The sequence below is a fragment of the Stegodyphus dumicola genome, chromosome 1 (genome assembly GCF_044657685.1).
Source record: "Stegodyphus dumicola isolate Sdum_Otavi_A_Nest chromosome 1, ASM4465768v1".
Classification (NCBI taxonomy): domain Eukaryota; kingdom Metazoa; phylum Arthropoda; class Arachnida; order Araneae; family Eresidae; genus Stegodyphus; species Stegodyphus dumicola.
The window spans coordinates 56,458,434-56,472,086 of NC_140768.1; the positions used below are offsets into that span (position 1 = coordinate 56,458,434).

Genomic DNA, 13,653 nt, shown 5'->3' on the forward strand with positions numbered 1-13,653 from the left:
TTTGTTGTTGTTTCTGTATAATAAATTTTAATTTTGTTTTTAACTTAGAATTTTTTAATGTTAGCAATATATTTTAAAATACAATTACACCCACATAAAATAAGTAAATTATTTTCTTTTGAGGTGTTTAAAATTTTTGTCCTGACTTTATTCATAGAATTTCTAAATCATGTTGAAGGAATAAAGGGAAATGATAATGTTCTAAGAAAAAAACTGGTTTACATTACTAAGAAACATTTATATTTTCTATTTAATATATTTCAAATTGTAGCTTTTATCTTCTTCAAACCTATTGTTTTAATATGAATTTGTTATAATAATTTCACTTATAAAATTTTCTACCATAGAATGAATCTACATAAAGAGCTGATATATTATTTTTTTGCAGCTAAAGGAATTATGTAGAAGAGAACTGCAACAAGCTGAAAGTGAAATTTCTCGCAACAATACAATAATATCAGAGTATAAGCAAGTAAGGCTTTTGAAATTAATTTCATGTTCCTCTGTTAGAAATTTTCATATTACTACCCCTACTCCCAGGAAATCTTTGTCTTTAATTTTCAGATTCCAGCTTTATGTTAACCCTTGGGAAAGCATGTGGGGTGTATCATACCCCACCCCTACATAAAAGTGGAATATTCCTAACTTGTGAAACTGAAATTCTGTGCTGCATTCAGTAGCTGAGTTTCTAGTTGTGGTTGACTTTCAGAACCGCTTTTTCTTTGCCTGTGTGTTTCAGAAAAAGATTTATCGGTATTTTGTTGGAACTGGGGTATGAAACACCCCACACGCCAGTCCGCGTAAGTGTTTTTCTGACTGAATATTTAGTTCAGAAATTTATTTCTAGCGTGTAACAGTAAATATTTCTACTCGCAAATGATTTTAAAGTACTTGACATTAAATTTTTAAAAATTTCTAACCGCATTATGGTAAAAAGAATGACTCCCTTTGAATTGGATATGCAATGCTTGTGAGATTTATTAGAAATATTTGAAAGCAATGAAGATTGCATTTCGGAAACTGAAGATGAAAATAGGAATATTTTCTACACTGTTTTGGTTTCGAAAAAGATAAAACATTAATTCCTAATGTTCCTAAAAAAAGGAAAAACTGTTCTTATGCTTTCAACATTATATAACGATCATACTACAGATGATACTATTGGAGAAAATAAAACGTCAGGAATTAAATGTTTTTATAATATGACTAAAGGAGCAGTGAATATGGGGGGATGAAATGTCAGCCAATTATTCAATTGCCAGAATAACCAGGAAATGGCTAAAGGTAATTTTCTTTCCTGCACTTAATGTTGCTGTAATTAAATGCTTGAACTATATTATATTCAACTGCTAGTCCACCAACTAGAAACAGAAGTCTGTTTTTGAAGGACTTAGCATTACAGTTAATGAAAAAAGTATTGAACAAAGATCAGAGATTAATACTTTACCGAAACTGACGTACTGCATGCAAAACAAAAGCAGAAGTTTCGACGAAGAATTAAAACGAATACATGAAATTCGAAACAACTAAGTGTGAAAGATGTGATAAATTGCCTGTGCGCCAAGGACAGAAGAATGTGAATGCAATGTTTAAAATGTAAAAATATTCTGTGCCAAGAACACATGAATGTATTTTGTTCAAAGTGTAAAGAAATAAAATAAGCATTGTGTATTAGAGATGCAATGAAACTTAGAGGCGTGATGTTTATTTTTTTATTATTTTCTTTTATCTTAATTTTAACTCTAAGATTATTTTTGAAATTAATTGTTTGAAACCCAATTATTATTCACATATTTATAATATACGAGAACAAGAAAAACAGCTTTAAACTAAATAAAACTATTTTTTATCGCATTTTAAATATTGTGGTATGTGATACCCCACGCGCCCACTCTAGTAACTTTTCTTGGTGTGACTTCCGCCGGGTTAAATTCACACCTTTACATTCAGTCACTGAAGTAGAAAGTGGAAGTCAATTAAAACTGAGTTCAGAGGTTGTATTTTCCATGTGGCCATAGACTTCAATCAAATCTGAATATTAAAAAAGAAATTATATTGTTATTTACTGAACAAACATCCCACCATAAAAATTGCTTCAGCAACTTTGAGAACAAAATTATTTGACAAGAATCATGTTGATTATATTCATTCTGCTGAAGATGCTGAAAAATTTCACAGCTCTATTAGTGAGGCCAAAAAGATAATGCAACAGCCCTTCTATCTAATTCTGAGCTTTTCTTAGTGAGGCTGGAATAATTATATTTTAGAAGATTTTAGGAGGTGTGAATTAATCATGCATAGCTTTTTGACCCATTTTTACTTCTGTAATACTCCATTTGTTCTTGTGTTTAATCTGGATATTTTCATCCAGAAATTTTTATTTATCTGCATCATCACTTCTTGTGACATCTGTCTGATTTATCTGCATTTTCGCATTAAAGGGCCAGTTGGTATGAAGATATGTTCATTGTCAGTTTGAGCAAAGCAGAAGCTTCTGTTATTAGTAGATTGGTGGGTAACTTCTTCCTGCAACTGACATTTTTTTCTTGTACTATTTTTATTTGTGCTTTTGAAATTGCATGTTTATGTTCTATTTTCTGAATACAATATATCTTATACCCCTCCTCTTTATTTTTTGATTTCTTTTTAGTAATTTTGTCATCCAAAAATCTTTAGGGGAGGAGTATGCGAAAAATTTTATTTCTACAGTACACAATTGAAAAAAAGAACATGAAAATTTAAAAGTAGTCATGGATAAACTAGGGAAATACAGGTATCTATCACGATATTATTTCTATGAAAGAAGCCTACATTCCAAAAAGAAGCCATAGTAATATTAACATTTTAATACTAAGATATCATCATTTCTACTTTACTGTGATTTGAATCTCTCCCATGTGTATTGTTGTCTCTGTTGTTCTTTAGGTCTCATATCATCCACAAATAATCAGAGAAAGTGAATGTGCATATGACTTAGTGAATGTGTTGACTGAGTGTCAGTTTGTGTTTATTTGATTGCTTCTTTTATTAGACTCGCATAAAGTTTAACAATTAGAAGGAAAGGTTTGGCATGATTTGCACAAGTATTTGCAAGAATTTGTCTTCATTAGTAAGACAAAAACAATCACTGCATGGATGAATTAATTTTAAAATTTAGGATACCTCATTCTCTAAACACTCTAAGGAAAGGGAAAATTACAGAAATATTTTTAAATATTTCAGAACCTGGCACTAAAATGCAAGGGGGAAAATATGCAAGAAAATACTGCATATCTTATAATTGTGTATTTCATTTTCCTGAAACTAGGAGTGCTTTTTTTATTCTCTGCTTCCCCCTTTCCATACACACACTGGAACTTACATTTTTGGTTTTTTTCATCATCATGCACCTTATTTAAGTAAATTTGAGGGCTTTGAAATACTGTGAATTTTTCTCACTGAAGCAAGTATGCATGTAATAACCATTGTGAATCACTTTTAACCAAAAGTGCATGAAACATAAATATCATAGAGAGACACTGTGCATAAAACTGAAGACAAGAAGATAAATTGGAAGTGCACTTACTCCCCAAGCATCTGGCACAAAGAACCATCTAGTGCAGCTGTTTTCTACCTTTTGACTAACACGTACTATCTAAACAAAAATTGAAAAACTTCAGTACCACCATTACATTTTGCAATGATTATTTTTTAATGTCTCACTAGAAATATTAAAAAAATACATGCTTTGCATTTGCACAACCTATTGGCCATTTGAATTAAATATGCACACATAAAAAATGTTAGATAAAAATTGGTTATAATTTTAATTATCAAAATTTAAGTTATATTACTTTAATTGTATAATTTAGTGTGAAATTTGGGCCTGTTTAAGAGAGATAAATTTCTTTATGTCTTATTTAACTTAATTTTAACCGTAAATTAGGATCCACTTTTAATTTTGTTCTGTATTTATTTTTCAAATGTAACATGGAAGAAAATCCTTGTTCACACAAATAGGTTGTGCAAAACAGCAATAAAAATTTAATGGCTTTATTTGAAATGCCTTTAAATTTTTTTTTTCCCATTTAGCCAAAGGTTTTCCTACCCCCTTTCAAATCTTCAGTTAAAGTTCAGTCATAGGAAATTTCTATCAATTTCTCTTTTTCTTCAGGAGGTACATTTGAACAAATTAGATTCAATTTTCTTTTTCATAACCCTCAGGGAAATACGTGTTGAAATTATTTATCACCAAAAAACAATAAATTTTTAATGTTGGATGCTACTTCTTCTTTTATTTTCAAATTATTTTCGATTAGAAAACTTTTTAAAAGTGGTAAAAAGTTTAAAATATTATTATCTAATTCCTTGATTATTAACTCGAGTTTTTTTATCATTGCATTTATTTTACCTCGAATGATAAACAAATTAACACTTTCTCCTTGTAATCCTAAATTTAATTCATTTATTGTTTCGAAAATATCAGCTAAATATGCTAAACACACCAACCATAATTCACTAAATAACCATTTTTGTAATTCAAAATTGGAATCACAGAGGAAAATTTGAATTTCTGATTGAAGTTCAAAAAGACGATTTAAAACTTAGCCTCTAGATAACCACCTTATTGAAATTTTACTAAAGTGTTTCATGTAAAATCATAAATATTCTTGAATTTAAAGCTTGGCTTTTAAGAAAATTAACGATTTTCATGGCTTAACTGAAAACAATTTTCAGGTTTTGGGGGATTGTTTTGCTGACTAAAGCTTCATGATGAATGGAGCAGTGAGTAAATTTAGTTTCAGGTGCGACTTTCTTTATTTGAGAAATAACTCCTTAATATTTTCCTGTTAAAGCCCAAGCTCCATCGCTGCATACAGCAATGCACTTATTCCAAGGAATGTTATGCTCAGACATAAATCTGTCAATTACTTTGAAAATTTTATTTGGAATTACTCTAGCATAAAGAGATTCACAAAAGAAGTACTTTTTGAGATTTGTTTATATTCTTCAAAACTGAAGTAAACTCATAATTGAACAAAATTTGTTATGTCAGTACTTTCATTCAATTGCAGTGCGAAATACTTGTGTTTTATTTTTTGAATAAGTGTTTCTTTTATGGAATTTGCTATTTCATGAATTCATTGGCTTGCTGTACCATTTGAAAACAGAATATTATCAAGTTCATTAGCCGCTTTTTCATTGAATAATGTTAAATATCTTCACCTGGTAATGTAAGGTTTTCTCCAATAGTGTGAGCCTGCCTAAACTTGGCAATTCTTAGACTTACTAAGTACTTGTAAGGCTACTAGTTAACTAGTACTTCCAAAGCTTCTCTTCTTGAAGTACCAAAACCTTTCATGACTTATTTATTATTTTTGAACTCTGATAATTTCCTCTTAAACTATTCTTCAGACTTACCCTTTAAACTGGCATGCTTAGATTCAGGATGTGTTTTAAGAAACGGTTTCATACTTTGATTGGATAATAGTTCACCGCAAACAACACATTGAGATTGAGGGTCCATTTCATCTCCATTCCAAGGAAACCCAAATGATAAATAACTTTTATGATATTTTCTATAAACAATTTTTATTTTATTTTTATTATTCTTAGTGCTAGTAGACTATCCTGGATCCATCACCTGAGAATTTTCACAAAAAATTATTCTAATTGAAAATAGAGCAATATAAGCCCAGAAATGGTCGCCCATAAAGTGTAGACATGATAATAAATCAATCAACTTTATTATCTTTTTATGGGAACTTATTTTTATTTCTTGTTAAATACAATATTCATTTCTATTGCTCCTTTTAAAAACATCATTTATGACACATTTTTTATGTTTATGGCTAAAAAAATATTCATGAAAGTAAAAGCAGATTTTTTTGCTAAAGTGTATGAACAGCTATTGACCTCAAACAAAGCTCAGATCGCATAAATTTACTAGTGTTAGAGAAATTTAAACAGGATGTTGGGGTGTTTCATTTTTGAATTTAATAGTTAAAAATACTTTGTTTCTTTGAATACCACCTATTTTTCTGTTGCGTACCACCGGTTGAGAATCGCTGATCTAGTATGTTCATATGACAAATTTAAAACGAAATTTTCCGCACGGGTGTAAATGACATTCACAGAAAGTTCATTTTTCCTCGCACTGATGCAGATTCAGTTTTAGATCTTGAAGATATAATAAACTTGCATGCTGTGTAAAATATGTAAATGCATTAAAAATTACAAAGCAGTGTTTTTATAATGAAGAATAGTTTTTGGTAGATTTGTCCATGTAAGATGGTGAGGAAATATAAGTTACTTTAATCCAAACAAAAACTCTTGAGAAATCATGCCTATGTTTTTTTTTTTTTAACTAAAATGATATTGTTATGAATTTTATATTTAGTTAGATATCTTTAGTAGAATTATAATTAAAATTGTTTTATTTTCCCATGCAATGCAGGACGAGATATATTTTAAGAGTAAGCAATGAAGGAAATTTAAAAATACAGGAGCACGTGCATTTAATAAATAGATATCTCGTAATTTATATTTAAATTGAAAAATGTAATTGACTACTATGCTAGCTGTAATCGTAGTTCTATTCTTTTTTTGCTTTCCAGAAATTCTTGGAACTATCTTGTGCGGTTGATTTAAAGCTATAAAAAGCTAGACAGAGAACATCTCATCTCATTGTTGGTTTAGTGAGCTACTGTTATTATTGTTGTTCAGATTAGCTTTCTCTGTGCTGTGGATTGTGTACCATTTAACGTTTTAGTAGTTTAAAGTATAGCTACTGATTTTATTGTTTTGATATTCTGATATTGTATAAATATCTCTGAAGAAAATTCTAACATTCTATTATTGTATGAATATCTCTGAAGAAAAATCTAACATTCTATTATTGTATGAATATCTCTGAAGAAAAATCCCGACATTCTGTTAAATTTCTTTTGATAAGAATACATTTTATTATCCTTTTATTGGACTTGGGCATTCAATCTATTAGGAACCCATATAATGCACACAACACTTTTTGGTGTCAGGAGTGGGGTTAAATGCCAGCTACAAGAGTGATGGAAGAACAGTTAAAACAGCTCGTGACTGCGTTTGCTGCATTCCAAAAAAAGATGGAAGGTGCCGTGAATTCTGTTAAAGGAGAGATGAATGAGAGTCAAGTATCCGTTAAAGGGGAGATGCTTGTCAAGAAAAGATTCAAGCAGGTCAAGAAAAAATGGAAAGAGAAATTACCTGCATAATTGAAAACAAATTTGAGGCTATGGAAAACAGAATAGACTTAATTGAAAATAAAGTTGGAAAAACTGAAGAGAAAGTTTCTTCTCTCAGTGAACAAATAGAAGAGAGAGTTTTTGCCGTGGAACAGCGAATTAATTGATTACAGACTTTCTTCTGTGAAAGAACAAATAGAAGAGACAGTTTCTACCAAGGAACAACAAATTGATGACGGGCTTTCTGCAGTCAGCAAAGTTGACCCTGAAGAAATTCGTTTAAATATTTACCCATGCTTAGTCTTTCCTTTCTGCAGCTATCCATGTATGATGGGAAGACCTCCTGGCAAGTATATAAGAAAAAATTTTCTATAGTGGATGATGCGAATGGATGGGATTCCCAAGTTAACCCATTCACGATGAGTACCTCTATTACCGAAGCGTTGTCTTGAGACGGCACGTTAACTGGATACATAGTCTTGTGGGGACGGGCAATTCACGCTCCTAAGCCTAACTTTGGAAAAAAAATCCATATGAATTAAATTTGCCATCCAATTGTTCCAATTTTTGGTATATTATGAGAAGAACATTCAGGTAGTTGTCAGAATTAATTTTAAACCTTTATTGTTATATTTTCCTTAAAAATTTTATAAAATACTCATTCTAGAATAATGTGTGCCTTTGTTTATATCAATGCACTTAGTTAAAGAGACATTACATTGCTCAACACCCACCCACGAATCTCCCTCTCATTCCAAAACAAAATACCAAAAATAAAAAACACTGCATAGAAATGAAGGTACACATACTTAACTTTCGATACATTTCTCCATAACAGACATACAGCTACATCTAGCGGCAACAAAAATACTAATTAAACTTAATTGCAGTTATTTATGTTTAATTTGACCATAAAAATCTACCAAAATAGGCATAATTTTAGTTAAAGAAAGATAAATATCAAGCTTTCACATTCATCCTGTAATGGATTTAATAAATTTCATATTGCAAAAGATGTATTCAAGAAGCAAATAACAGTATTTATTGGTTAATTTAAAACTATACATTTAGTTATTATTTTAGATATAATCCAAATGATGAACACAGTATCACACATAACCTTATTCTTTATTTTTTAGTATTAATTAAATTGGTACTTATGTATTTAAACAGCCATTTTGGCACAATTTGGTGATTTTTTTACAGAAAGGAAAAAATGAGGATTTATAATTTTTAAAAAAATTTACTATGCATGTGTTTTATGTGTTAAATTGCTATTTATCCACAAAATTAATCAATAAGGTTATTTAAGTGAGTAAGCTGGTAAAACTTGGAATGTAACAGATGAGAAGGCCAACAAAAATGGCAACATTTCTGGATAAAACTACTAAAACTGTTACATGCATAGTTGTCAGAATTTGGCATATTCTGAAAATATGATGATTTCTACAAAAGTAGTTACTGATATGTAAGTTCCATTAAATCTAGTGGGATTTAAGTCTCTTTTAATCTAAGGAATTATTTTTTCATTTTATTTGATAGATATTAACAGGTGAATTTTATTAGCTTATTTATTTAAAATATGATGAGAGAAAAAGAACTAATGCTTCTTAGTCTTTATATTTGTCCTCATTGTATCCTGATTCTTAGTCCTGATTGTGTCTTTATATTTAGCATGTCATTAAGAAACATTAACAGCATTTTATTAGTTAATTTTCATTTATCTATTCTTTTATATGTAACACTAGTGATGGACACAGTGTTATATATAATCTTTTTCTTCATTTTTCCCTATAATCTAGTTAAAACTAGTAGGATGTAAGTTTATTTGTTTTATTTGATAGAGGTTAATATAGAGATTATATTATAATTTGTATTTGAAATTCAGCAAAGAGAGAAAAAGGATTAATGCTTAAGACTTGACTGTACATTTATACTTAATATATAAATTCAGTTGTTCAGTGTATTAAATTAAATAAGAAAGTCATATGTTTTAAAATAATATGTGTTCAGTGTCCTCTGTTTCTTTTATAGATTTGCAGCCAGTTGAATTTGAGGTTGGAAAAGGAACAAAAGCTTTTTCAAGATTTCATAAACACAGTAAAGGTTTGTAAGCTATACTCATTCCATAGTACAATACAAAGTCCATAATTTGAAAAAGTATTAACTTTTTAAAACCTTATTAGTCAATTCTTTGAGGCATTAAACTGTATGCAGTTTTCAAGTTGCCACCAATACCATCCCCAAAGAGTGGCAGGAATTTTATATATATATATAATAATTTATTTACTAAAGAATATTGATTATATTATCTCCTAAGATTAAATATATATATATATGTATATAATACTGTATATATATATATATATATATATATATGTATAATACTGTATATACAAGGTCCTATGCTCGACAGAACATAGAAATTTTATTATTATATTTAATGTTTGCTACATAATTATAATGAGTAGATGTATAAGGAATATTTAAAGTACAAATTGTAACTTATTGTAAGCGAAAATTAAAATTGATTCATAATAAATTCAGTGTTTGTTTTTTAATGTCTGTATTTAGACCATTCAGTAATAATTTTCACTACTTACATGAAATGTGTCATGCATATGTCCTTCATAAAGTTAGAATGATTGAGATATTCATTATATTTGTAACTATTTGAAAACTGTTTATTCTCTGGTATGATCTCATTATCAACTCTGGCAGCATTAAGAACTGAACACTAAAATAGTAGAAATTAGGTTATAATTATTAGAAATGAAACTGCATTTTAATTTTTTCTCTTTTCTAATATAGAATTCCTTTCCAAGCTGTAAAAGTGTGTTTTATTTTAAATATTTTGTTTTAAAATAGTATTTATTTCATGCACAATCTGTCTTAAATTATAATGCTCATGTTGTAAAATAATGATATACAAAAACATTGTATAGTATGCTTATTCAATAATTGTTTAAGTGTATTTGCTGATTTTAGCATATTTGCAGAATTTTAATTTGTATAATTTGTTTATACATAAATATGTGATTAATTTTTAGAATGAAATTGGGGATTGTGAAATTTGCTGCAAAAAAATCTTTGCCTCAAATTATTCACTTATTAAGAAAAGTAACAGTGTAACTAATGAGTCAAGTATCGATGCTGTTGATAGTGATAAACAAATTCGAGAACTTGAGCTTGAACTTGCTCAGACAAAGTTAGCATTAGTGGAAGCAGAATGTAAAAACCAGGTAAGATTTTTATTTTTTAAATGACATTATTCATTAAAAATAAAGAGAAAATTAAATTTTTTGAATTATTATAGTGAATTAAATTTATAGTTAAAAAAGTCAAAAGTTTTATAATCCTGCATTTGTATATGTAAATTAACACTATAAACATAATTTTTAAGTCAATACAATAATTTATTGATGATGATGTCACAGAGAAACACCTTTGTTAACTGTTTGTTTTGTAAACTAATTAATTATTATTCCTGTAATTAATTTTAAAAACATGTTAAAGTATTGACTAAGAAACTCATGCTTAAAACACAAGCATTCATTCTCATTTTTAAAAGAAGCTGTTGGTATGTTAGCAAAGCTTGTAAAGTATTGAGTTATCAATTTAATTTAAGGTAAAGTAAAATTTAAATGTAGTAATATCCTGTTATATAGTAGTAAAGATTATGATTAATCAGGTTCCTGAACATAATAGTAATTCAGGTACCTAAATTATTATAATGCCTGAGTGTAGTAATACATAATTCCCAGTATTTGGCGCATTTTGAAAATTTGGTGATATCTATTAAGAAAGAAGAAAAACCTGTATACTCAGAAAAGGTCCCATTTCTCACCATCAGTTTAAAGACATTTTTCTTTCTGGTTTGTTCAGCTATGGATTCTTACAGTGGTTCTCAATCTGTTTTGCCCCATGCTCTTCTTTTCAATGATGCTTTGAGGTCATCTTCCTTTTCTAAAATTCAAAAAATGCATATACATTTTATTTTAATTTAGATTATTTTTTAATGTATTTTATAAATTAAACAAGAAAAAGTATAGAAAATGTTGATAGACACCAAAACTTGAATTAAAATTCTTGGCTGAATAAAAGGCTCGTTGCATTCCCTCTCCCTTCTTCCAAAAAAAGAAAAAAAGAAAAAAAGAAAAAGAAAAAGAAAAACAACTATGAAACTCCTCTTGAACTGTTATGTGTATAAAGCAATCAGTGTGGTTTCTACATAATAATCCAAAAAATGTATGATGTAAATAAATTTATATGCATGGGCAAATATTAGTAATTATATTTGGAGATGTTCATTTATTTTAGCCAGAACAAAAATTTCTTTTTGCAGTTATAAATTACTACTTACAACTCTTGAATGTTATATTGGCATTAAAAAATTAATGGGCATTAGGCAGACAGTATCTCATTATATACATGTATAACATTTACACCTAATTCTGTTTTTACATGACAGATAGGCTTCTAAAGAATATGTGGTAAAGAAAAAGTAAATGTGTTAAAGTATCTGTGGAAGAAAAGAAGACTGGTTCCAGTTCTAAAAGAATGAGCTAAAATAATTTTCTAAAAACCTGAAATTATTCGTGTTAACCTGAAATTATAGTGCTTTCAGCTTAATTTATTTCAGAAAAATACATATGTGTTAAAGTAAATTTGCATTTGAAATTTTAAAAAAAAAAGTTTTGCATGTAACAAGATTTTATTCATTTTCACCTTCTGATAATAAATGGCACATATGTTTGCATATGTCTGGAATATCACTGCTATCACTAGAAATGTTGGGGACTCTGTTATTGGTTCATGTTTAACAAAATGATTACCCAATTTTCTGCCCAGTTCCAGGCCTTATTTTATTAAATCTTTGTTTAGAACTGGAGCTTTTTGTCATTATTACTGCCTTCTTTAGGATTAGGAATCTCAAAAACAACTTCAAATACCGTATTTGACGGCATATAAGACGCACTTTTTTTTCCTAAATTTGGGTCTCAAAAAAGTTACCTGCGTCTTATACGTGAAGGACACAGGTTAACTTTCAATACTGAATGCTATTTTTAGCCCGAATAAAGGTCTAGACACACATAACTTTTTCTACATCTGTCATAATTATTTTGCGCATACGTGAAATATCTGCACCAAAAAGCGCCAAAGCTCGAAGCTGATGTCGAAGTTCGAACAGGTTTGACAGTCACATTACATCTATGGAGCCTTTCCTTCTTTACATAGACTTTCTTTGACTCAGCCGACACACATGTTGGTATCGGTGCTACTCTGTATAAACGTGTCGGTATCGGTGCTTAGAACCGTTTGTTTTAAAAAAATACACTGGAAAATATGACTACAGGAAACAAGAGATTAAGCTATACAATTCAGTATAAACTAGGAATGTTAAACTACACCGAAGTGCATGGAAACAAAGCAATAGCAAGGCATTTCGGTCCATCACCTACCAAAAAAAAAATAGCTTACTGTTTGTTAATTGTCCTTAATAAAAATATGTTTGGTAATTGCATTCAATGATTCTTTATTTGGCTTTTATGAAACATGAGAATTAAAAGAAACCACATATTAAGTTATTGTGGTACCGCGCTGTTGCGCGGACTATTGAAACATTTTTTCCTTGTGTGTGGCCTTCTAATTAAGGGTGTGTCTTATATGCCATCAAATATGGTAATTCAGCTTTGCCTAGGGGTTAGTTGACTAATAGTTCTTTTCAAACAGTCTTTAATAACTTGAATTGTTTGAAGATAATAAGTATCTTCAAATGATAAACCACTGAATCCTTCTTCACCAGTGTGTGTGACATTGTGATAATGCTGGGAAATTCAGTCATATTAGGGGTGATGAACTTTGCTTTTTAGACATTGTGGTTTACACATTGTGGTTGTGCTTTCCATCAGTACTCAAAGTTGCTGGATTTAATTCAATTAACACTAATCCAACTTGATTGATACAATCCATAATTGAGAATTTCTTCCATACATAGTCATTCATTCAGTTTGTCCAAAATATATTGGAATGCTTATTTTTTTATGTAGCGTGTTTTATATGTCACTGTTATACCTTGATCTCGCAGTTATAAACAAAAATGTAATATTATGTGACAGAAATGAAATTTGTATGTTTGAATATTCCAAAATAGGAAAGCCAGGTGTAAAAAAAAAAAAAAAAAAAAAAATCCCATGAGATATGAAAAATTTGAAAACTTGCAATATGTTGACTTCTGGAAAAAGTAATAAACTTGAATTTGCATGTGCACAAATTTCATTAAAGATTCTTTCACTTTAAAAGAGAGTTACACACTAAATGTTTTCTGAAGATACGAAATGTCGGTTTGAATTCCAAATTCTAAACATACACATCTTGGAAACAGAAGTAAAAACTTAATACATTTATTTACGTGACTTATTATTCAGCATAGAGAAGTACTTCATTGTCC

General features: G+C 29.2%; 1 protein-coding gene across 4 annotated transcripts in view; it reads left to right on the forward strand.

Annotated features, from left to right (window-relative positions):
- LOC118188921 (rab GTPase-activating protein 1-like) overlaps window positions 1-13,653 on the forward strand; it is a 113,422-nt gene that overhangs the window by 87,406 nt on the left and 12,363 nt on the right. For 3 of the 4 annotated variants that reach the window (XM_085814909.1, XM_085814912.1, XM_085814919.1), the window contains exons 22-24: window positions 389-472; window positions 9,237-9,308; window positions 10,253-10,444. The exons of the other annotated variant lie outside the window; for it this stretch is intronic. In XM_085814909.1, the coding sequence (XP_085671035.1) occupies window positions 389-472; window positions 9,237-9,308; window positions 10,253-10,444 (348 nt within the window). The remainder of the gene's footprint in view (window positions 1-388; window positions 473-9,236; window positions 9,309-10,252; window positions 10,445-13,653) is intronic. 4 annotated transcript variants of the gene reach the window in all.